This window comes from Nestor notabilis, unplaced genomic scaffold, assembly GCF_000696875.1.
Source record: "Nestor notabilis isolate BGI_N333 unplaced genomic scaffold, ASM69687v1 scaffold8309, whole genome shotgun sequence".
Taxonomy (NCBI): domain Eukaryota; kingdom Metazoa; phylum Chordata; class Aves; order Psittaciformes; family Psittacidae; genus Nestor; species Nestor notabilis.
The window spans coordinates 1-23,621 of record NW_009943194.1 but is presented as its reverse complement, the minus strand read 5'-3'; the positions used below and the strand labels follow the sequence as shown (position 1 = coordinate 23,621).

The following is a 23,621-nucleotide window of genomic DNA, read 5'->3' as shown; positions in this document are numbered from 1 at the left end:
TTACAGGTTACATTCAGAGCAGTGAGGCAGAGATGGCAGGTTTCATACTCTACCTGTAGAATCTATACTCCCCTGGTTTCTTATAATTTTGAATTTCCATATTAGTTTTGTATGAAAATATAACATGGCCTTATAAAAACCCATTTATTTTGTGGTTTCTTTATGCTTCCAATGCCATGAAGCTGTGGAACTTTGAGATAATAGATGCTGCTGATTCTGTGGATGACACAGGGTTACTGGAGGTGGAGCCTATGAATGAACTTCATGTTGGCAAGAATGTCAGCCTGAGTTTCATGTCAAAAATTTATGACTCTGGACAGGCCTTTTGGTATGCTCAGGTAAGATACGTTCGAGTACATACATCTTTGTGGAGAAACATAGAATGAGGGAAGTGATGTTAAGTAACAGCAGGAGTCCATTACAAATCAGTATGTTTCTCTTTGTTAGAGTTCAATCTTCTTCTGAATATATATTTTGTTTTTCTTTTCTTCTTTCCAATGCTTGAACAGGCTTCCTAGAGAGGTGGTTTATGCCTCATGCCTGTTAGTGCTTAAGAGGCATTTGGACAATGTCTTTAATAAAATGCTTTAACTTTTGGTCAGCCTTGAAGTGGTTAGGGAATTGGACTAGGTGATTGTTGTAGGTCCCTTTTAACTGAACTGTGCTATACTGTGATATATTTTTAGTGTATAGTAACAAGTGAGACTCTGGCTTTCAGAGCCAGAACTACGTAAGAATAGGAGGGCCACAAAATGATCCAATGGATGCACCACCTCTCCCATAAGGAACAGCTGAAAGAGTTGGGGTAGTTCAGCCTGGAGAAGAGAAGGCTCCAGAGAGACCTTATTGCAGCCTTTCAGTTCTTAAAAGGGGCCTATGAGAAAGATGGGGAGAGACTTTTTAGCAGGGCCTGTTGTGATAGGACAAGGAGTTAGAGAGGTGGTTTATGCCTCATGCCTGTTAGTGCTTAAGAGGCATTTGGACAATGTCTTTAATAAAATGCTTTAACTTTTGGTCAGCCTTGAAGTGGTTAGGGAATTGGACTAGGTGATTGTTGTAGGTCCCTTTTAACTGAACTGTGCTATACTGTGATATATTTTTAGTGTATAGTAACAAGTGAGACTCTGGCTTTCAGAGCCAGAACTACGTAAGAATAGGAGGGCCACAAAATGATCCAATGGATGCACCACCTCTCCCATAAGGAACAGCTGAAAGAGTTGGGGTAGTTCAGCCTGGAGAAGAGAAGGCTCCAGAGAGACCTTATTGCAGCCTTTCAGTTCTTAAAAGGGGCCTATGAGAAAGATGGGGAGAGACTTTTTAGCAGGGCCTGTTGTGATAGGACAAGGAGTTTTAAACTAAAAGAGGGGAGATTCAGACTGGGTGTGAGGAAAAAATTCTTTACTGTGAGGGTGGTGAAACCCTGTCACAGGCTGCCCAGAGAGGTGGTGGATGCGCCATCCCTGGAGACATTCAAGGCCATTCAAGGCTGGATGTGGTTCTAGGCAACCTGGCCTGGTTAGAGATGTCGCTGCTCATTGCAGGGAGGTTGGACTAGATGATCTTTGAAGGTCCCTTCCAACCCAAACTATTCTATGATTCTATAATGTCAAAAGGTATTGTCCAAGTTCTGTTATCCTGGATTGATGGATAGGACCAACATCATAACATTCAGTCATTTCAGTTTCACAGACTTTTTAAGAAGTTGCTGTGGGCAGTTTTATTTCCAAAATGAGTTTGAAAATATCCAAGTTATATGTTTTGATTTTTCTTCTTCAGGATACCAATGGAGCAATCTGGAAGCTGGATCTGACTTTTTCGAATATGGTAAGCTTGGTGGTATTTTTTTTCCTTTCTTTTGATTTCTTCAATTCCCTTGCAGTAACTTCCTGTAACTATATGGATGCATCTGCAGTGAAGTTTGTGTTTTATGAAGCTACACAGTTAAAAATGTTAGCATTGAAACAGATTCTTTTTTTCCCTTAAAAATGTATTTTCATAATGTTATTTATGATAATGATTGTGCAGGATTATAAAAAATAATTTGAGTTTTGATTCCTGAAACTTTGGCTGCCAAATTGAAGTTACTTCAAAGGAGTTATTCTCATAAACTGGTCATAAAAGTTGCATGGATGCAGAAAATGAGTTCAAAGAATATTTATATATCCTATCTAGATAGGTGTTTGAAACAATCCTTACTATTGTCTCTAAATGACATAAAGAACTAAGAAACCCAGGAAGATTAAATGCACTTCACATATTTACCCTACTGGTTATTAGTGTTACTGCAGGAGATGTTTTTGAAGGAGAAATAGATGACTTGGTTAAAATGGGGGCATTTAATTTTTGCACTCGAACAAAATAAATGGGAACAATCCCTTTGAGTGGAATAAAGTTCTGTGACAACAGGTAAAATTATGTTCCAAGAATTTCATGATACATAAAAGATTTACAAACCATACTATAAAAACTAAAGTAAAACTGCCATAGCAAAACCTAGAATTCCTTGAATGATAAAATTATTTCCCACACAGCATAAGTCCTAGGCTTGAGAGCATTTTTTTTTGTGTTCAGAGCAACAATTCTTTGTTAAAGATACTAATTCTGAGCCTGCAACCTCTTAATGAAAGGCATTCTCCTTTATTTTCACATATAAAATGATGAAATTTTAAATTAACTTAAAGTTCCTACACTAATTTTTCTCATAATCTTCTTATGAACACTAAAAAAAAAAAAAAGGCAAACAGGAATTGCATATAGGTACCTTATACATGCCAAATTTTGTTCACACAAACAGTACCTGCCTAGATTTTCCAGGTTTGCTGCAGGTATACCTGGTAATACTATAGCTGGTGATACCAGCTCCAGAAAGTAACAGAATTTCTGTTCTTCTCTTTTGCACTGCAGACCCAAGATCCAGAGTGCATGTTTACCTTTCACTCTGGAAGGATTGAGGCCATGAGTGTCTCTCCCATCACATACCTTTTGGCTACCACTGCTCTTGACCGTAAGTACACTATTCCTTTCATACCACTGTAATTATTGTTTTTGAAGAGCAATGATACTTGGTTTGGAACTATTCTGTTTTGAACTGAAGTTGTGTATTTTCTCTTGAAAAGCCACTTGGCAGAAAATTGTTATTCCTGGGATCTAGTTAAGACAAACCATTAATGTTTCAAAATAATTCATTAAGATTGCTTCATTTTAAAAGCCTGGCATTTAAACAAGAGAAGTTTTTAATGGGAAACTTTGTCAATTCTGTTTGTTCTGAGGGAATGGCTTGCAAGAAGAGACATTTGGTTTGAATAACAGCACTTGTATTCAAGGGTCTGGATCGATAAGTGTTGGGATTTTTGTTTTGTAAGGAGTTACATACATCTGTAGCATTGTGTAAGTCTGTGAATAGTAATATTTGTGGCTTTCTTAGAAAATGCAATAGCTATCATGCTCTCAACAACAACTAACATACAGTCACAGACATATTTATTTAACATATAAATATTGCAAAGTAGCCCTCTCAGAGGTAACTTTGTCATGCTTTGAAAGAACCATCACTGGCTAGAACATTAACAGTGCTATTTACACGTCTTAGAACATGCTACAAGGTCTTTAACTCAATTCTTGTCAGCAGTATCTTGTCATGTGTCTGTATTGTGCAATGTCCATGCTCTTCTAGCTTGAAGACAAACTCCTACCTGTTGAGTAAATGGCATTTAGGATATATGCCAGCTGGAATGGAATTTCATGCAGACCAGTATGTGTGTCTACAAATCTATTAATTTCACCTCTGCTGAAATTGGCTTTTCCTTGGACAATCTCCCATTTTCATCCATTTAAATATATTCCTGCCTGAACAATCCCAGGTAGTAGTGTATCATTTTTTCCTGTGTTGTCAGTACAGATTTTCCTTACAGTATGCTACAGTTCTGTGATTACTTGAAAATTACACATGGTGGTCAGCAAGGGACTTCTTATTACAACTCTTAGCCCTGATGACTCTTGGGAGCGTGTAAGTTAAAGGGTGAAGAAACCTTAAGTTTTATTCATGAGCACCATGCTAGCTCTGGCACTCTTGTAACCATCAATCATGTCTTTCCAGGAGGGCATTTGATACTCAAAGAGAAAAACAAATAACATTCTATCCAGCTTTGAATTCAAATGAATAGACATTTCTCTAAATCTTAACATGTAAGTGACATTGCAAGTATCTCCTTTCCACACAGGGTCGGTCCGTATCTATGATTTCATCAGTGACAGACAACTGAGTGAAATGAAGTTCAAACAAGGAGGAACAGCACTGACATGGGCACCTCATGTTGTGAGTTTCTGCTAGTGTGTTAGCAAAAACCCATAGGGGCCTATGAGCCTGCCAGCAGCAAGAAAGTTGCTCACTACACAAGACCTTAAAGAAGTCACTGTCAGGCTGTGGTGGAATTTACTATAGTAGTATGTATTTGTACGCTTGTGGAGTAGTATAAATGTATATAGTATGTGTACAGTTTGACTTTACTGTGGATTATCAAGTATTCTACTTTGTGTTTTTCTCGGATTTTAAAATTATATCTCAGTGTGCAGTCCCAGGAAACAGTTTATAGCCTAACAGCTTCTATTTAATCCACTCGGAGTAACTGTCAATTAACATGAGTTAGTAACACATTTTGAAATGACAGCTCAGACAATCCACAAACATTTGGAGATAAATCATAAAAAACTGTTGCCAGAACTGATCATTTGTGGAGTGTGGAGTCTATCACTTTTAGATATATTTGCTAATTTTAATTAAAATAGTGTCTAGTTATGTTCTTGAAGCAGCATATGGAGTCTGGTTGGTTAATTATAAGCAAATTCATGGAGCAAAGTGCTTATTTGCGTTTCCAAAGTGAGGATAACATTGAGACAGTGCTCTTAGAATTATAACTCTGGCCATACAGACTTTCAGGGATGCTATTAGGTGATGACCTATACATTCAAGAGGTAAGCTGACTGCCACAGTAGATTGTACAGCATTACAAAACTGACTCGATGGAGTTTTACAAAAGTTGGTACTGAACACAATCTGAAAAATCAGCCTATCTAGCTGCATTTAAGATCCCGTTAGATACTTACGCATAGCTAATGTACTCAAATGTATTTGAAAATCTGTTATATTAATCTAAGAAAATTTCATCCAACATAATTTGAAGCATCTGTATACCATCATATCTTCATAGGCAACCTAACAACATACAGGTTAAATGAGTGAACAGTGATATGGATTTAAAACTGCCCAAATGGCTGGGCCTCAGGGGATGATGACTCAGCAGAGTCCAGTTAGAGGCAAATCTATAGTCATATACGCTAGGGATGATGATGGGTGCCAAGTTCTTCATTAATTACCTGGACAGTGGAACAGAGTGAACCCTCAGCAAGTTCATAAATGATACAGGACTGAGAGGAGCGGCTGGTACTCTAGATGGTTGTGCTGGCATTCAGGAGGATCTGAACAGGGTGGAGAATTGGGCTGAGGAGAATCTCAGTAACTTCAATGAAGGAAAATGCAAAGTACTACATCTGGGTAGGAATAATCCCAGGCACCAGTAGTGCCTGGAGGTCCACCAGCTGGAAATCAGTTTTGCAGAGAAGGATCCTGGGAGGCACCAAGCTAACCATGAGCCAGTGATGCACCCGAACAAATCCAACAACATCCTGGGCTGCATCAGGAAGGGTGTTATCATCTGGTTGAGGGAGGTATTGTTCCTCTTCACTCAGCACTGGGAAGACACATCTAGAGTATTGGCTCCCTGGTAAAGAGATGTGGACTTAATGGAGTCAAATGCAGAGCCATAAATTTGAGGTCTATGAGTGACTCCTCTTGGTCATTTATTAAGCAATGCTATTGTGCATCTGTTTGTTACAGAGGTGCTTTTTAAGGTAAGAAGACATCACGGCCTGATCTCCCCACATAATGAGAAGACAGTTACCCCCAGCTGCCTTCTGAACAATAACCTTTGTTATACCTAGAATCACACTTTTGCCAATTGCTCACAAAGCTTAACCATTCACTCTCATCTCTTCACACAGAAATTCTCCTGCTGCTCTCACTTCTGGTGTACATTAATATTGATCTGTGCTATGTCCGGAGTTGGCTCAGCTTGTAAATCACTTCAAGACACTACCATGTATGACTAACATTAGCTAAATCTGCAAGTCCAGCAGAAACACAGGCCTGTTTCTGCTAACTCTTCTCTCTCAATTCAAGCCTGTCTACACTGTTAGCAATTGGCTTACCTACAGGGCCTATGGTGAAGACTCCATAGCCTCCTCTTTCCACCTCAAGTAGCTGTCGCTGTTGACAACTGCACTCCACATAGGGTCAGCCAGACCCAAGTCTGTGTTGTTACCTCTTCAAAAATCATACCCACATTCAATGCCCAATATTATACCCAGGGTAATAAAATAATTCCTTTTTTGAGTTCCACATCTGGAGTACTGTGTCCAGTTCTGGGCTCCTCAGTACAAGACAAGGAGCTACTGGAGAGGGTCCAGTGGAGGGTCACAAGGATGATCAGGGGTTTGGAGCATTTTCCTTATGAGGAGAGGTTGCAGGAGCTGGGCCTGTTTAGTCTGGAGAAGAGAAGACTGAGAAGGGATCTCATTAATGTGTATAAATATCTCAAAGGTGGGTGCCAGGAGGGTGGTGCCAGGCTCTTTTCAGTGGTGCCCACTGACAGGATGAGGAGCAATGGCCATGAACTAAACCACGAGAAGTTTTGCCTCAACATGAGGAAGAACTTCTTTGTGTTGAGGGTGGCAGAGCACTGGAACAGGCTGCCCAGGGGGATTGTGGAGCCTCCCTCTCTGGAGACATTCAAAACCTGGGTGGACACGTTCCTGCGTAACCTGCTCTAGGTGGCCCTGCCTTGGCAGGGAGGTTGGACTAGTTGATCTCCAGAGGTCTCTTCCAACCCTAATGATTCTGTGATATCAGTATGAATTACAGCCACGTCCTTGTTAACATTTCCAGTCTCAATGTTATGTTATCAGTAAAAAGCCAAAACTAACCCAAACCAAAAAATAACTCCCAGTCCTCAAACTCCATTTACAGTAGTATATTAGAGAAAATAAACAACATTGCCCATGTATGAGATATCCTTTGTGCTTTAGCAACACTTCCATGTAAGATGAGTTACAGGTTAATGCAGGGCACGCGCCATACAGATTCTTATTCTAAACTCTCAGATGTAGACTGATTTTTTTCTTCATTCTTCCACTCAAAGGTAAATCCTAAAGGAAGTCTAATTATTGTGGGGTTTGAAGATGGTGTTGTCCGCCTAATTGAAGTTTATGATCCCAAAGGACTGCCCGTTATTGCAGGAACAGGGAATGCAGAGTTAAATCTGAAAAAAGCTCTCAAACCTCATGCTGCTGCAGTTACAGCCTTGGCATATGAACGAAATGGAGCTGTGCTTGCCACAGGGGTATGTGTCACTTCTTTTGGTTGTTTTTATTAAACCACAAACATAGAGATTCTTTAAAGAGATAAGGTAAAGTTTGTTTACTGACACCACCGTTATACTTCTGTTACTGCTGTTGACTGCTTCTTCTAGTTCTCTGCAGTGCTGGGGGATGAGAAGGATCTGTTTGCTCTCACATTTGTTTTCCAAAGGAAAGCAACCGTGTAATCCATGCAATTAATTTTGTGAATTACCTGTTTAGTGTGAATTCTGTAATCCCCATTGAAGATGAATTTGGTTCATTTTGGAATTAGTTTAGGATTATCTTGGGATTAGTAAAAGCAAGTTGGTTTGTACGCCACTTGACAGCAATCCAGTTGCTATTTAGCACTGCTTGGCCTTACAACAGGATCAACCAGTTGGTTTGTCAGTGTGCCTGCTAGTCTTTGAGATGATTTCCAGTCAATGTGGTCTCTCTTTTTAAAATCTAGACTTTATCCATGCTCAGTGCATTTGCAATTAACATGTTTCTTGAGCTGTATGACCATGCATTTCACTTAATGCAGGATTTACATTGCTGTGCATCATGTTGTGCACCAGTTCTGGATTCATTGTTATCTGGGGAAATCAGCCTGTGCTATCTTACCTGAAAAAAACAGTCCTGAGCTTGAGCTTTAAAGGAGCTCTTTGGACAAGGGACAGAAAGCACATGGCTGGGGATGCCAAGTGGGGCCCATGAGGTAATTAATCATAGAATCATAGAACAGTTTGGGTTGGAAGGGTCCTTAAAGGTGATGTAGTTCCAACGCCCTGCCATGGGCAGGGACACCTTCCACTAGATCTGGTTTCTCCAAACCCATCCAGCCTGGTCTTGAACACTTCCAGGGATGGGGCAGCAACAGCTTCTCCAGGCAATCTGTGCCAGTGTCCCACCACCCTCATAGTGAAGAATTTTTTCCTAGTATCTCATCTAAATCTACCCTCTTTCAGTTTAAATCCATTCCTCCTGGTCCTGTCAAGGGAGATTTAAGGGCTATGGGTGCATTCAGAGTCCTGGAGCAAGGTGGGCAGGATTTTTATTTCCTCCTGTTAATCATTATAGAAATACAGTTTTAAGTTCCAAGGCATTTGTAAGTATCCCTGTCGAGCTACAAAACATTGGAAATACGTGTTTATGTCATAAAGTGCTTGCAGTCTTTTGAATGTTTAGTCAAGCTTTGATTCAGTCACGACTGGGGTTTTTTTGATTTCCCCCCCGACCCCTTCAGAGCAAAGACAAAACCATTTTCTTTTTTGCTGTTGAAGATGAATATGAGCCAATTGGATTCATCTGTGTCCCTGGGTCTGTGCAGGCATTACAGTGGTCTCCACCTTCTCATGTGAGTAATGTATGTTTGTTTTCTTTCCTTTCCTACTGTATTAAAAAGTCATTTTGAAAAGAACTTCAAATGAAAATAGATGAAGATCCATGACCCTAACCATGTTCTCTACAGACAATGCAAAAGATGTTTTGCTAACTTTGTTCTTCATGCTGCTTCAGCATGACAGATAGGTTCTGAGTAGCTGTATCTCTGGTTCAGTCACTTTGGATTTGTTTTTGACTTTGGATAATAAAGAGCAGGCACATATGAAAACCATAAAATCTTGCTCAGCTTTTTGAATTCCTGCCTTAAAGAAACAAACTTGTGCCATAGCTTTTGGAAGGTCTTAGTCATCTTTGACCAAAGAGTTCTTCGAGCATTATTGCCTGTGCCCCTTGCCCATATCAAAACAAGCTTTTGCAAAGCTTTTGGATCACATCAAGAAAGCTTTTGGATCACATCAAGAAAGCTTTTGGATGCTTTTTTGATTTCACATTCTGTCTTTGAAGTATGTCAGTGACATATTCAAGTAGATTCTTGTTAATATTTTAAAAGTTTTATAAGATTAGAGTAACATTGGAAATTTTGGTTGATCCAGTATTCTTATTTTGAGGGGAAATTGTTCCTCATATTTAGATGCTGACAAAGTGGTCAGCAAGATACAGTATACAGGTGCACAGTGGCAAAGTGTAGCTGTGATTCCTCATTAATGGGAACTGATAAAAACTGTAGCAAAAGAACTCCTGCTGGTATGAGCTCTGTCTTACTGCAGGAGTGATAGATCTTGATGTGACAGTTGTATTTTGAGTCCTTTCCTTTGAGGACAAGGTACTTCTACTAACTAGAAAAAGTACCCATCATGTCTTTGGTATGTTAGATTCTGCCTGAGTAATTTTGTCTACCAGTATCTGTTCTCCACTGCTAAATGTGAACGCTTACTAAACATAGTACAAGCATCTTAGTGTTACACTACTTTTTTTCTCTTTAAAAAAAGCACCTTAATGATTAAATGCTAGACATTTAATGATTGCATTTGTAAGGCTGAGATTTGATGGACACAAGACCTATGTAATTCCTAGTTAGGGTTTCCATAGTAATTTGTAAATGTCCCCCTTTGCACATTTTTAGGGATAGGTTGGATAAAATAAGCCTCTCATATTCTCCAGATATCTTATGAAAATTGAAGCTACAGACTTGCCTTTTAAAATCTCAAAATACTAAATGATTATTATCCTCTCCTCACATATACTTCGTAACTTTGCATTTTAAAGGCCCTGCAGGTACCTGCAAAACCAAACTCAAAGCTAAATAGCGTTAGCAAGATTTTGAGCCCCGTCTTGAAGATATAAAGGTTTTAGTACTAAATAAAAATACGAACTTTCAAACAGTTATCAACCCAAAACCTCAGTTCCTAACTTGAGTCAGATCCATCTTTAATTTCACCAAACCCCCAAAATACCATCATGCTGCTTCCAAGCTAGGCAGTATCAGAACAGTAGCTGTTTTGTATATGGCAAGGACTTCTTCAATTCCTTGCCTTTGCTTAGAATACATAGCATAAAAGCAGCTCACTGATTTCTAATGTCCATGCAAAAGTGTCCATTAAAAGAAGAGCACGGTTAAAGTTAATGCCTCCTGCCTGGAGCTTGGCTTTGTGCCTCTGTGTCTTCTGACTGTTTCCCATTTCTCTCAATTGCACGTATACATCTGCCCCGTACTCGTGTTTTTGTACAGGCACAGAGCACACTGCTCATCCTTTGTGAGAATGGCTTTGTTCTTCAGGTTCCTGTCCCTAAGGAAGAGAATACAGCGTCCACATATCAACTAAAGAACCTGCCAATGCAGTACTTCCATTTTTACAGTATTAAATCCCGAATCAAGGTAAAGAAATCTCCTGTGGTGGAATTTCATGTTCTTCATTGTGCCAGAAGACAAAACTATGCAGAAGGGTTTTTAGTCTCTGTATTGCATCATAGGATTTTTTGCTAAGCTTCTTAAAGGGGAAGGCCAGGTAGAGTCCATTTGTGGCTGAGTTTCAACATGTGAAATTACAAATTGTTGAACATACATCACACTGAAAACATCATGTGAATTTTGAATATAATTAGAAAATAACATTAGTGAAAGGGAAAAGTAGTACAGCAAATTAGTTCTCAAAATTTTCATTTGGTAATTTTCACAAGAAGTAGATTTCTTGTGCTTGATGTTAGCTCTGTATGAAATTCCTTTGAACAGTCATAAAACACCCATGTGATCACATTGAGGCAAATGTGAAACATATATAATTTTTTCAGCAATTTCTGATTTTTAGAAATGTTGTAATAATTTTAAAGGTATGTGTTTTTATTTCTATATGAGAAATAGAATTTTAGACAGTCATCACTGGAAGTGTAGAAGGTCAGGATGGATGGGGCTTTGATCAGCCTGGTGTAGTGCAAGGTGTCCTTGCCCATAGCAGGGGAGTTGGAACTAGATGATCTTTAAGGTCCCTTCCAACCCAAACCATTCCATGCTTCCGTGATTCTATGTGGGGCCAAAGGAAAAGAGTTATGCCAGCTCTCAGCTAGTTAAATTTGTGAAATTAAAAAGCAAGCTGATGTTAGGTTCAGGAGCAGAAATCCAGTGAGCAGGCTGTCAGTCCCATGTTCAGTCCACCACAATCCAACAGCCTCCCTGATTCTGTTCTTAACCTGTGGTTTCTCTGCCTTGTCTCTTAACTGTTCTTGTCTTTTGAGTGGTGCATTACTGAATGTCAGGTAAAGCGTAATCTCTTGTTATAACTAAGATGATGTCAGCATTCAGGGGAAAGATTTCTTGAGTGTTATCTCACAGAAAGAACAACAAGAATGACACAAAGCTAGCATACATATATGAAAGGATGAAAGAATGTGTGTGGAGTTTTGTAGGGTTTTTGTTTGGGGATTTTGTGTTTTGTTTTGGTTTGGGTTTTTTTGTGGTTTTTCTTTTTCAGTCAAAAGACAAAAATATTTTTGGGAGACACTACAAATTTTTAAAAATAGAAAAAGCTTATACAGGGAGAAAGCATATTAATTGCTCTCCTTTTCTTCTAAGAATAGATCAGTAATTAATAAATCACAACAGGGATGTTTTAGATAATGTGTAAGGAAAGCCAGGTTGGATGAGGCTTTGAGCAACCTGATCTAGTGGAGGGTGTCCCTGCCCATGACAGGGGAGTTGGAATGAGATGATCTTTAAGGTCCCTTTCAACCTAAACCATTCTATAATTATATGATTCTGTGAAAGATTTCTAACAGTAAGGGTGGTGATGCACTGAAATAGTTTGCATAGGCTGTAGAGTCCCCATAACATGAGATTTTTAAAAGGTCAGTCATACGGTTCAGCTGATTCTGCTTTCAGGCAGAAGCAAGCTCTTTTGAGATCCTTTCCAGACCTTTCTGTATGATTTTTCCATCTAATATCTTCTTGTGAAGATCCTGTTGTTAGAGATCGTTTGGTGTTTGTTTATGCTAAAGTAGGCTTGAATGGAAAGGGGACTTCAAAAGTTTTATAAATCTGCAAATGTCCTCCCTTCATTGTTCAGAAGAAGCAAAACCCGTAACAGCTTCTTTCTTTCACTCTGCATCAATGATGCTCTAGAACTTGGGAATCTGAGTTCAGCTTTCCAGTGTTTTACTGTCTCCTGGGCAGGGAGAGGCCAGGACTTTGGAGTTCTGCAGAAGTAGTACACTAGTAGTGGTTAATACTGGGAATAATCTCTTTAAGGAAATGTTGAAGTCTGCTTCTCATGCAGACTCATTCCACTGGAGAATCCCATGAAGTCTGGTTGATCTCTGCTTAGCTGACAGAAAACAGATTTCTTTAGATAGGACCACCTTGGATTTCATCCATGAGACTCCTTTGGTCAGTAATGCATCAAGGGCCTTGGTTTCATGTCTCTGTTTCTCTGCCTGTTGAAATAGCTGGAAGAAGAGATCGCACTGAGAGAGAAAAAAAGGGAGGAGAAGGAGAAAGCAAAACTTGAATGGATAATGCAGCAACAGGAAATGGGAAACAAGATAGAAGAAGAAGCTGAAGAGGAACCTGAAGAAGAGCCATTGCCATCTCTCTACATACCAGAGGAGCCCAGTCCCATCCTCTGTGGGTTTTATTCAGCACCAGGAAAATTTTGGCTTTCCTTGGTAAATCAATTTTTATTTCATGTTGATGGGATTGGAAAATGTGGCAACCCTCCCTTCACATGTGGCTGACTTAGAAAACTGATTATTTGAAACCCGTCATGTCTAGGACATTGAATTCCCTTCATACTTGATAGATTCAGTGATCTTTATGAAGTAAAGCCATTGTGTCATTCCAATTCAGATTGTTCAGTAAATTTACTATAGGTATGCTTCTTGGTGATGCCTGAATGGGCAAAAATACTAAGCTGTTCCCTCACAAGTAGAAGGCAGAATTTTAACATATTGGTAGGATGACTTGTAATGCCAGAAATCATGATAGATTTTTCTCTGTGGGTAAATAGGATCTCTAGATGTTTGGAAGGAACATTTTCTAACCTATTGTAGATCCTTAAGAAAGGAAGAATTACTCTGAAAATTGCATTTACCTGATCAGTTGTGCAGTGTTCTTTTGTCACCATTTCTCTGTGGTCTTTCTCTTCTTCAGGGTGGTTATGACTCAGGGTTCCTCTATCACTGTGAATTCTCACATGACGACCAAGAAGACCAAGAAGACCCTGAAGATAGGAAAGATGAACCCTTTGAAGTGATTCCTATTGAGGACACCGACGACAATCCCATCCACCAAATCTGCTTCTGGTAAAGCATTGTAATGTAACAGCTTTGTGATAAAGCTTCATAAAATTGAACTGGGAAGGGAGGAGGGTACACTGCTTTGTCACTTTTTAATTGTGGCTTAACTAGAGTATGCAGGAACTTTCTCTGGTTTTCTGGGCACTGAGTTTCACTTAAAATTCCTAATGGACACAATGGGCACTGTATCTGACAGAATAATTTAAAAAGCCCTTCAGAGATGCAAGCATCTGATTTCTAATTAAGTATTGATTAGGACTTAAACATCCTGGATTGCAGAACTCCAGGAGAACCATTAGAAGTCTCTGCAAACTGTGATCACCAGAACAGCAATTCTTTTCTGTGTTTAGCAAAGAGAGGACACAGTCCTCCCTTGAGGACAACAAGGAGGGATCAGTCCATCCCTCTTGTGCAAAGAATACACTGTGAACTGTACAGATGAAAAGGTTGAACTATTTTCAGACTCCCAGTGTTAGGTTGCCTGTAGGGCTAGGCATATTCTGCATCTAAGGAGGTAAGTTTAGTTCAGGCTTTAACCTACAGCTGGCTGCATTCATCACCATCTCTAATGGATGGAGAGCAGGGAGGGAAAACTGCTTTTCTAGCTCTGAACTTAGCGTCTGCTACCTTGCCCAACTCAGGGCTGAGACCAGTTCCACGATACCCATCAAGTGCTGGAACATTCCAGAACACTCAGTTAGCTGGAAAACAAATTTGTAGTTGTTTAACATGTATTTTAAATGATCCAAATATTTTGCTCCTAGCTTACAAACTTGGGAAAGCTATATTTATTGAGCTAGATTAGCTGTTTTCAAGTTTCATGTTTTGAGCTGTGCCCTCACTTGTTACATTGCTTATTTGACAGTACTGGCAGAGTATGGATGTTCTGTGGAATGCAGAATGGCTCACTGCGTGCTTATTCTCTCCAAGATAAAGACCTCTCAGCAAATACCCTGAAGGAGTACTGGTCCTTCAGCATACATGACAATGATTATGGCCAGATCCGGGGAATCTGTTCTAGTTATGATGATAGGTTTCTGATTACCTGTGGTGGAGATGGAAACATTTTTACTTTCAACATCTTGTCTCCAGAGGATGTTCAGAAAGAGCTAAAAGCCAAAATCCCCTCTCCTAGGGTAAGTCACTACCCTCTTTCACTGAATTAGGCCTATTTACTGTGAAAATACTCCAGACAGGCAAAATGCAGTTCAGTTATTTGGCATCATAGATGTTTCATAGCGAAAGCTGACGTTGCCCGATTTAAAAGAGGAGCTCTTGCAAAACGTTCACTAATAAACAGGTACTATGACTGCATTGTTCCTTCTCTTTGTTTTGTGGTTTTCTCCAAATCAACATAGTATGTGTTATTCATATGTAATATTCTACTAATCTTTCCCCACTCAAAGGTGTATTCATAGAATCAGAATCATAGAATAGTTAGGGTTGGAAAGGACCTTAAGATCACCTAGTTCCAACCCCCTGCCATGGGCAGGGACACCTTGCGCTAAACCATGTTGCCCAAGGCTCTGTCCAGCCTGGCCTTGAACACTGCCGGGGATGGAGCATTCACAACTTCCTTGGGCAACTTATACCAGTGCCTCACCACCCTCACAGTAAAGAACTTCGTCATGCTTAATACTTGTCTTGCATTTAGCTCCAGTAAAATATGATTCTGCTCTGGATGGGAATTCTATAAGTAATCATAGAGTCATAGGATCATGGAATTAACTAGGTTGGAAAACACCTTTAAGACAATCGAGTCCAACCATTACCCCAGCACTGCCAAAATAATGTTGGAGAATACCAAATGTGTAGTTTCTCAGGGCATCTAGTACCATTCATATACAATCCACAAGTTGGATTTTTAGGATTTGTGGAATAGCACAGCATGCCAATCCTGTTGCTCTTCCACTCTGGGACAGCATTAGTAGTAATTATTCTACAGGTGTCCTGTAATCACTGCAGAACTCATCACCTTTAGCATGTTTGAACAGTTGACACTGGAACTCAGTAACAGTTCTACTGATGCTGCACAAGAAGATAGTGATGTCAACTCCACCACTGAAAATGTTCAGGCTTTATTGAGTTTTTAAAAAATCTCTTCAGTGCCTGAATTAAATAAATATAACTTGAAAGAAGCAGTGAGGCCTGTTGAGTAAAGAAGTGCTATCATGCACAATGAATTTTCAAATAGAAATACCTTCAATACAGTTTAAAAATCTTGAAAGTGCCAACATAAAACAAATTCAGCTTCTAAATATTTTTAATATTAGTTGGTAACTATGTTTTCAAAGTTGCTTGACGAGGGAGGCTGAGGAAATTATTATTTTGGTCATTTAGTTAAATTGTTCATGACTAGTTGAAATTCTTTAGCAGTATCACAAGAACATATAGCACTAAGAATGGACTCAAAATTGTTTTCTTAAACTAAGTGAGTGATTAGAACCTATGATATCAGAGCCTTGCTAGCTCTAGTATTACAAGTCGTGATTAATAGACAATTATAAAACATATATATAGTTTTATCATTTTGAGTATGTAAGTAGCTTTATATAAAGATCTTAATGGTCAATTTCTATTGTTCAGGCTAGTAACATTGCTTAAAACCCATCCTAATAGAGTTTTTCCCTTATCAAAGTATCTTAAGTATCTATTCTAGTTCTAAGTCATGTGGAAGATTTTTAAAATTCCATCTTCATTAAACCTAATGAGATTCTTAAAGAATCAAATACAAATCCTCTGAAACTAATTGAGTTAAATTGTAGATCAATTAATACTACTCTATTCACCATAGGGTGATAGGCCCCCCTCCTTTTTTAGAACATGATTGCCTAGGGAAATGAGGCTTGTGTGACTGCAGTGTCCATCCATCTGTCATTCCTCACAGCTAATAATTGTGAACCCATTATGCAGTCAGCAGAAGCAAAACAGATTAATTACACATGTAACTTGGAATTAGCCCAGGATATGTTGTCTCTTGTCAACATGACAGTGAAGAGAGACAAGAGAATTGAATTTGGGGGACAGAGAACCAAAGATGTTAGTGAAGTTAGGACAAGAAATGTAATGGTTTATGTTAATAGGGAGGATATAGGATTTGTGTTCTTTGTCCCTAAGAATTATGCTTCATTAGTTCCTTTACACATAAACCAACCTGATTGCTTTTTCTTCTTGAAACATTAAAACCTGATATTTAAGGCTTATATAGAAATACTGTTCATGAGGATTTATTTTGGTTTTGTGAGAAGCAATGGGAGCTCTGTCTTAACATTTGTAAAACCCTTATTGTCTGTTGAAACTATTACTGCTTGTTTAAAGGCAAAACAACATTTTTATTCCAGAGTGGTCTCGAGAAGGAGAAGGCTGCTGAAGACATTGAGGATCCCAATGCCTACAAGTAAGAGATTCTTGGATAATGATAAAAGAGATTTCCAAGTGTTGGTAGCTCTTTCTTAAGACCACATACTTCTTTTTGCCTCCCAATAGGAGGGAGAAGTTGATCACCCTGAATTTAGGCCGTTTCCTTGTTACATACAAAGTTTTTTCAGCCTTTCCGTCCATTTCATTTATTTTTCTGTGGTAGTAATTCAAATACAGTAGTCTGAGACTTTCTTAACTTTAGAGACAACAAAAGGTGAAGGTCAAAGCCCCTGGATGTCAGGACTGTATAAATATACAAGAAAAAGATTGCTTTCTAAGTTACCTTAAGAACTATTGAGTTCATTGGGAGTTTAAGGCTGTATCTATCCTCTCTTCTACTGAGATAACACCATTTCCTTTATCATGCTTTTTCAGCATTGAGGAAGTCAAGCAGAAAAAGGAGCATGACCGGAAAATGAAGGAAGCTGAAGAGAAAAAGCAAAAGAAAAGAGAGGAGTTAATTGCACTGAGGCATGAGTTTCTTCTTCTTCTTCAAAAGAATCAGAAGTTGCCCAAGCACATGCAACTGCACAGAGAGGTACATCTGGTTTTTATAAAGGTCATTTACCTTTAGAGGCATCTTCTTCTAAAATGTTGCTACCCAATGTGTTGGGGCCAAAGGTGTCCAACCCTTTGGCTTAAAGTAGTCCTGCAAATATATAATTTGCTGGGACTTCTGAATCACAGCTGAGGATTTGTGGTATTTAAGCATGTGGGAAAAATGTGGTTCTCTGTGGAGATATGAATAGCTCCTGAAATAAAGCATTGTGTTGATGTGCATGGAACTCTGGCACCTGGGCAAAAATATTTATTACCAAAACCCAATAGCCACAATAACGTGATGCTGGGTTTTCTGCCTTTCTGCAGCAGTTTGAGATGGATCGTAAGATCTTTGAGGAGCTGGATAGGCAGACAGCACAGAGAATCCAGTTAGTGCAAAAGGAGCTAGCTTGGGAGCATGAGAAACACTCAATTGGACTGCAGAAACTGCGAAACCAGTAAGTACCGCTTTTCTTCTAATTCTTCTCCTGACCTTTCATGGGGCTTATAATTTACAAAGCTGTACCTGCCACAAGGAAAAAGAATGTGATGGACTGTTCCTCATATAATCAATTTTATTTTTTTTTTTTGTTATTTTATGATTCTGTTCTTATTTTACTTGGAACATACACAAGACTAGATATTGATATTTGGGTTTACTTACTTCTTTTGAATCTTTGGTAAAAATTCAAATATTCCAGTCAAGAAAGTAGCTTCATTCTGATTCACTTCTACATTAAGGAAACTGGAGTTGGGGATTTAAGACTAAGTGTGCCTGGGTTTTTGCCAGTAATTTCACTAAGAACCAAGAACTCTTACTGAAACTTTGAAGAACAACATGTGAACCCCCGTTTTTCAGGCATGTTGCATGTCTGTCAGATATTTTAGTGTTATTGCTAACACAATGCTCCCTATACACTTTAAAGTTATAAAATTAACTTTCTCAAAAACACAAGTTTAAGTTCGAGATGCATTTTGGGTTGACTTTCTTAAATCTAAGTATATAGCAAAAGATGAACGTGTAAAATTAGATACAGAATACACACAAGAAAACCCACCTTAGGCACACAGAGTGTATGGCTGGGAAAAAGACTTGATTAAACCCATGTTTTTAATCAGTCCTTAATGGAAGATAAAAGACATTCTCATGAAGAGTCTTGAGTAAGTTTATATATTAGGAGAGGTCTTAATTCTTGAGCATCTCCATTCCTAGATTGGATAAAAGTCAATAGACAGTGCCAGATGTCATGCTATTCCTTACTAACTTGTGAATTTATATGTAATGATTGTATGTGCAATAAGTAAGCTACATTGTTCATGTCCTTTTGGTCAAGGCAAAATGGTAGGTCGTGCCTATTGACATCAGACAGTTTTGTCTAATTTGGCTTTTCAGGTTTCGGGACTCACTTGAATTTGACACTGTTGTTGTTCATGCTATTCAAAGCAATCATCAGATTTCCACCTACAGACTTCTAGTAATGTCCCATAAATACTACCAAGATAGAGAACGTCCATCTTGGAAGAGGACAGTACTCAAACAGGCATGGAAACAACCAGAAGAGAAGCAGATCAGCATACAGTCAAGGTGTACGTATAGGGCTAATAATGACCATTTAAATCTTATCAGTAATATGGTTTCTGTCTCTCATCTAAGTTTGTTTTCCTGAGTCCAAGCTAAAGAAATTAGAATTTCTTTAGGGACAAGTAAAGAAATATAACTGTGACATGTTTTTTCAGTACCCAGGTACATAGTAACACACATACATAGTTTTCAATGTTTAAGTCAATGTCAGTGATTGTTTGTCAACCCCGTGGGTAGAATGTGACCAAGTCATGTAAAAGAACCCAAATACTTCCAGAACATCTACTACATTGGAACTATACTAATTGGCACCAGCTCTACAGGCACTGTCCCAGGGTGGGTCTAAGTAATTGGGACTGCACTGTGCAGCATTTACGTCTTCACTTGGTTATTTTTTGGTCCAGGTACTACAGTTTCTGAGGGTGACGAAGAAATAGTGGAGATGACAGAGGTCCAAAAGCCAACAACCCGTTATATAAAAAGCAGACGTGAGAAAATCAGAAGAACTGTTGAGAAATCTGACAAGGTGAAGGCTAAGATCATGAAGAGGAAAGCAGAGTGGGATGAATTGTGAGTCTTGAACTAGACTTTATGCCCTTTTAGTTCTGCTTCTTGTCTGAGGTCAAGCTGTCACATAGCACTATATCTGCCTAGTTTTTTATATTCCTAATGATTGTAATTAAAATAGATGAGTTTTCATATATCTGAGTCTCAAGAGAGCATTAAAATCTTTCAGTTAGTTTCTGTGGTTCTTCTAAAATATTAAAAATCTTGGATTCAGCTAGGTAGCTGCATCTTCAAATAGGGTGTAAAAAGATGTCTAAATCAATCATGACTGAGGTACAGTTAGACCATGACAGTCAACTCTTGGTTAACCCTGCTAGCACCAGATCGAGCAGATGCTGTAACACCTGTGTTAGGTCAGTTGTACTAACACCACAGCCATTATTGAGTGTCTGTGATGCTCCATGCTGGTCTTTATCTTGAGAGGCAAGGAAGGTGGACAAGACATCTTTGAATGCTCATAGAAATACAGAAGTTCTTCATCAGGAGGTGAATGACAGGGAATGGGACCAATATAGAGTCAGAATACAAGGCTTTTAAGGTTATTGTTTAACAATATAGAGTAGGATCAGGTACTCTGTGCTACAGGCTGGTGGAGTGTTGACACAGAGCTCCCTGAGATTGAGAGCAGCATGTGCTCACTAAACCCAGAACTCAGTGTAAAGGTTTAACCTGTCCCATGGCACCGTTATGTTGTAAGAGTTCTTGAAGGGAGGTGGGGGGGAGGGGCTGGGTGGGGAATAATCTGAGGGTTTCATTCAAATGTGCAAGAATATTCTTCCCAAAGTAGCCATTCTTTTCAGAAAGAGCTTGTGTGATTCTTGATCCCTAGCTTGCCTCCGTAGCCCTGCTGCACAAATCAGAAAGTATGAAAAGACCCGGTTTGTTCATCTGTATCTTCATCTACAAAAGCTTTGTTTTGTACCTACCAGATACAAGAACAAACCTAGTGATGACTATGAGAATCCCAAAGATGCTGAGGAGATCAAAGCAGCACAGGAAAATATGGGATGTTATAAGCTGAAATCTGCCCCTAACTACAGAGTCCCTGAACATGAGCTTATGAATGCTGAGAAGAAGGTGATGCAGCTTACATCCCTGGAAGTGTTGGTATGTAGACTGATGCATTGATTTATATGTTTCCATTTTCTGCAAGGAGGGAGGATAGTGTATTAGTCACTGAAGAATTTTTCTGAAAGGAAATCAAAGTGGATGCGGGAAAAGGCCCTGAAGGATGGGCAGTGTTGAGCCAGCTTTAGTTACAAACCAGCCCTTCTCTTGTGAACTGCTGGAACTTCACCAAACTCAAACCTGAATCAATCCAGGGTAACTCTCAGCTGTCTCTTTACTTCGGCAGGAATACCTGTCTTTTTGAATTCTTCAAAAAGTCTTATCACCTAGTAACTGGTATGCTTCCCTTAAAACTCTGACTTAAATAAGCCCTGCCACGAAATACCTTTACAAAAACAGGGATGTGAGCAAGGACAGGTGTTTCTAGTGTGGCTTCTCCATATTTGCACTTTGGCAATCATTCCTTCTGGGTACTAAGCATTGGAATCTTCCTGAGAAAGCAGGTCTTTTGAAGCCACCTTTCTGTACCAGGACTCCTACAGCTACTACATGCCTTTTAACCACAAAGACACAAGAGGCTCAAATGTTGTGCAGTATCTTTGTTGCTTTCTTTGTAACTTCTTTCCCCCATCCTTCTTCTCATAGGAACTGTTTTTCATTTTATTTGGCTGGAGTGAAAGAGTGACGAATTACTTTAGCTGAAAGAACGATGAAGAAATGTATCTATTGAACTTGGAACTATCTAGTTGCTTTTTGGTAGGAAGGCCTGTTTTTTGCCCTGCTTACTGACATGCTAACTGAAGAGCATCTTCACTGCATGGCTTATCTTTTTTTTAGAGAAGTGTAAGTTACACTCTCAGTAGCCCTGAATCTTTTCCAGTCTTAACCTCATGCCTAATCTCAGGCACCCTTTAGGCTGGGTCGCTTTGATAGTGAAGTATGTGTGTTAGAGAAACAATGCTAGTCTTGGGGATTATTTGGATCACTTTAATCTCATGCTTGGGCTCCAGTACTTCACTATACTGCTTACATTACCAGATACCTAGTGGAATGCTTTGCACAAGCCAGGTAGATGACATCAACTGCTGTGCCCCTATCCATCAGTTCTGTAGCCCCATCATAGAAGGCCACCGTATTGTTCAGGCATGATTTGCCCTTAGTGAAGCCATGTTGGCTGTCACCAACCACCTCATTGTTTTTCATGTGCCCTAGCATGGTTTCCAGGAGAATCTGTTCCAAGATCCTGCCAGGCACAGAGGTGAGACTGACTGGTCTGTAGTTTCCCAAGTATTCCATTTTCCCTTTCTTGAAAATGGGGGTTATATTACCCTGCTTCCAGTCATCAGGAACTTCACCTGACTGCCATGATTTTTCAAATATGATGGACAGTGGCTTAGCAACTTCATCCACCAGCTCCTTCAGGACCTGCGGATGGATTTCATCAGGTCTCAAGGACTTGTACACATTCAGGCTCCTAAGATGATCTCAGATCTGTTCCTCTCCTACAGTGGACCTAAGGTCTTCATTCTCACAGTCACTGCATTTGTCTTCCAAGACTTGAGCAGCGTGGCTAGAGCACTTGCCTGTGAAGACTGAGGCAAAGGAGTCATTGAGAACCTCAGCCTTCTCCAAACCCAGGGTAGCCACTTCTCCTGTGTGCTTCCAGAGAGGGCTCACATTATCCCTAGTCTGTCTTTTATTTGCGATATACCTATAGAAGCCCTTCCTGTTATCTTTGACATCCTTGGCCAGAGTCAATTCTAACTGGGCCTTAGCTTTCCTGTCCTGATCTTGGACAGTATATCCCTGTATTCTTGCCACGCCACCTGTCCTCGCTTCTATAAGCTTTCTCTTTCCTTCTGAGTTTTCTCAGGAGCTCCTTATCCTTGGAGGCCTCCTGGCCTTCTTGCCCCATTTCCTTCTTGTTGGGATGCAGTGCTTCTGAGCTCGGAGCAAGTGATCCTTGAATATCAACCAGCAGTCTTGGGTGCCCCTGCCATCTTATCCCAGGGAACCTTACAGAGCAGGTTCGTGAAGAGGCCACAGTCTGCTCTCTTGAAGTCCAGAGCAGTGAGCTTGCATGAAATCCAGAAGCATTTGACAGAATATCTCTTTCTTACTTTTGATATTGCTATCTACTATACTTTGAAAATTCAGAACTTTGTTCCACTTCTAACCACCTGCAGTAGCTTTGGTTTCAGTTTCACCATTGCATATAAAAGACAAGAATCTGATCTGCTTTTCAGAACCTACATTTATGGATGACTGCTTCAGTATCTTTGAGGTTATGTGAAATAACAGCTTTGTTTCAATGTCTGTGTCCAAGAAGTCTAGATTTTTGTATAGATGTGCATTTGGCAGTGTGACAGTAAAGGTCCTCTCAGGTATGTTTCTTTTGTTTTGGGGATGGAAGCTTGCTTTACAAAATACTTAAAAATATCTAAACTTCTTTTTGTTAGAGTATTATTTGTACTATATGCCCAAAAAAGAGAAGCTCAGATACTTTCTGTATTTAATGAGACAGCCCAAATAATTAATCCTCTAATGCCCATAGCTTATTTTCACAGCTTCTGGCTGCTTTCTGCACTGTTTCAACATCTCTTGTCAAGAAACTCACGATCAAGCCAGGAACTGAAAGAATGGGGAAGCCTCATTTCCCTTCTTACATCTTTGCTATTTTCTGTGAACCAGAGGAAGAGAGGTGGTTCCAAAGATTTTAAAATCACAGACTGAAAGACAGCTGTTTAAAAATGCTAATGTGTGGAGATGGTACAGAAAAGAAAGCTAGTATGGAAAGAAGAAAAGTCAGTCAGTATGACAAGCCTCTTAACTCTTAACCAAGCCAAGTGCAAGGTCCTGCACC

At 39.5% G+C, this 23,621-nt stretch overlaps 1 protein-coding gene across 1 annotated transcript in view; it reads left to right on the top strand.

The window, feature by feature from the left end:
- CFAP44 (cilia and flagella associated protein 44) overlaps positions 1-20,797 on the top strand; it is a gene marked incomplete at its 3' end in the record, with an annotated part of 30,484 nt that extends 9,687 nt beyond the window's left edge. The window contains exons 10-25 of the mRNA XM_010021794.1: positions 183-338; positions 1,777-1,824; positions 2,905-3,004; positions 4,221-4,315; positions 7,254-7,454; positions 8,699-8,809; positions 10,526-10,672; positions 12,733-12,951; positions 13,436-13,587; positions 14,447-14,717; positions 16,923-16,978; positions 17,377-17,539; positions 17,869-17,999; positions 18,935-19,128; positions 19,528-19,693; positions 20,620-20,797. Coding sequence (XP_010020096.1) covers positions 183-338; positions 1,777-1,824; positions 2,905-3,004; positions 4,221-4,315; positions 7,254-7,454; positions 8,699-8,809; positions 10,526-10,672; positions 12,733-12,951; positions 13,436-13,587; positions 14,447-14,717; positions 16,923-16,978; positions 17,377-17,539; positions 17,869-17,999; positions 18,935-19,128; positions 19,528-19,693; positions 20,620-20,797 — 2,388 coding nt within the window. The remainder of the gene's footprint in view (positions 1-182; positions 339-1,776; positions 1,825-2,904; positions 3,005-4,220; positions 4,316-7,253; positions 7,455-8,698; positions 8,810-10,525; positions 10,673-12,732; positions 12,952-13,435; positions 13,588-14,446; positions 14,718-16,922; positions 16,979-17,376; positions 17,540-17,868; positions 18,000-18,934; positions 19,129-19,527; positions 19,694-20,619) is intronic.
- Positions 20,798-23,621: the final 2,824 nt, after the last annotated feature.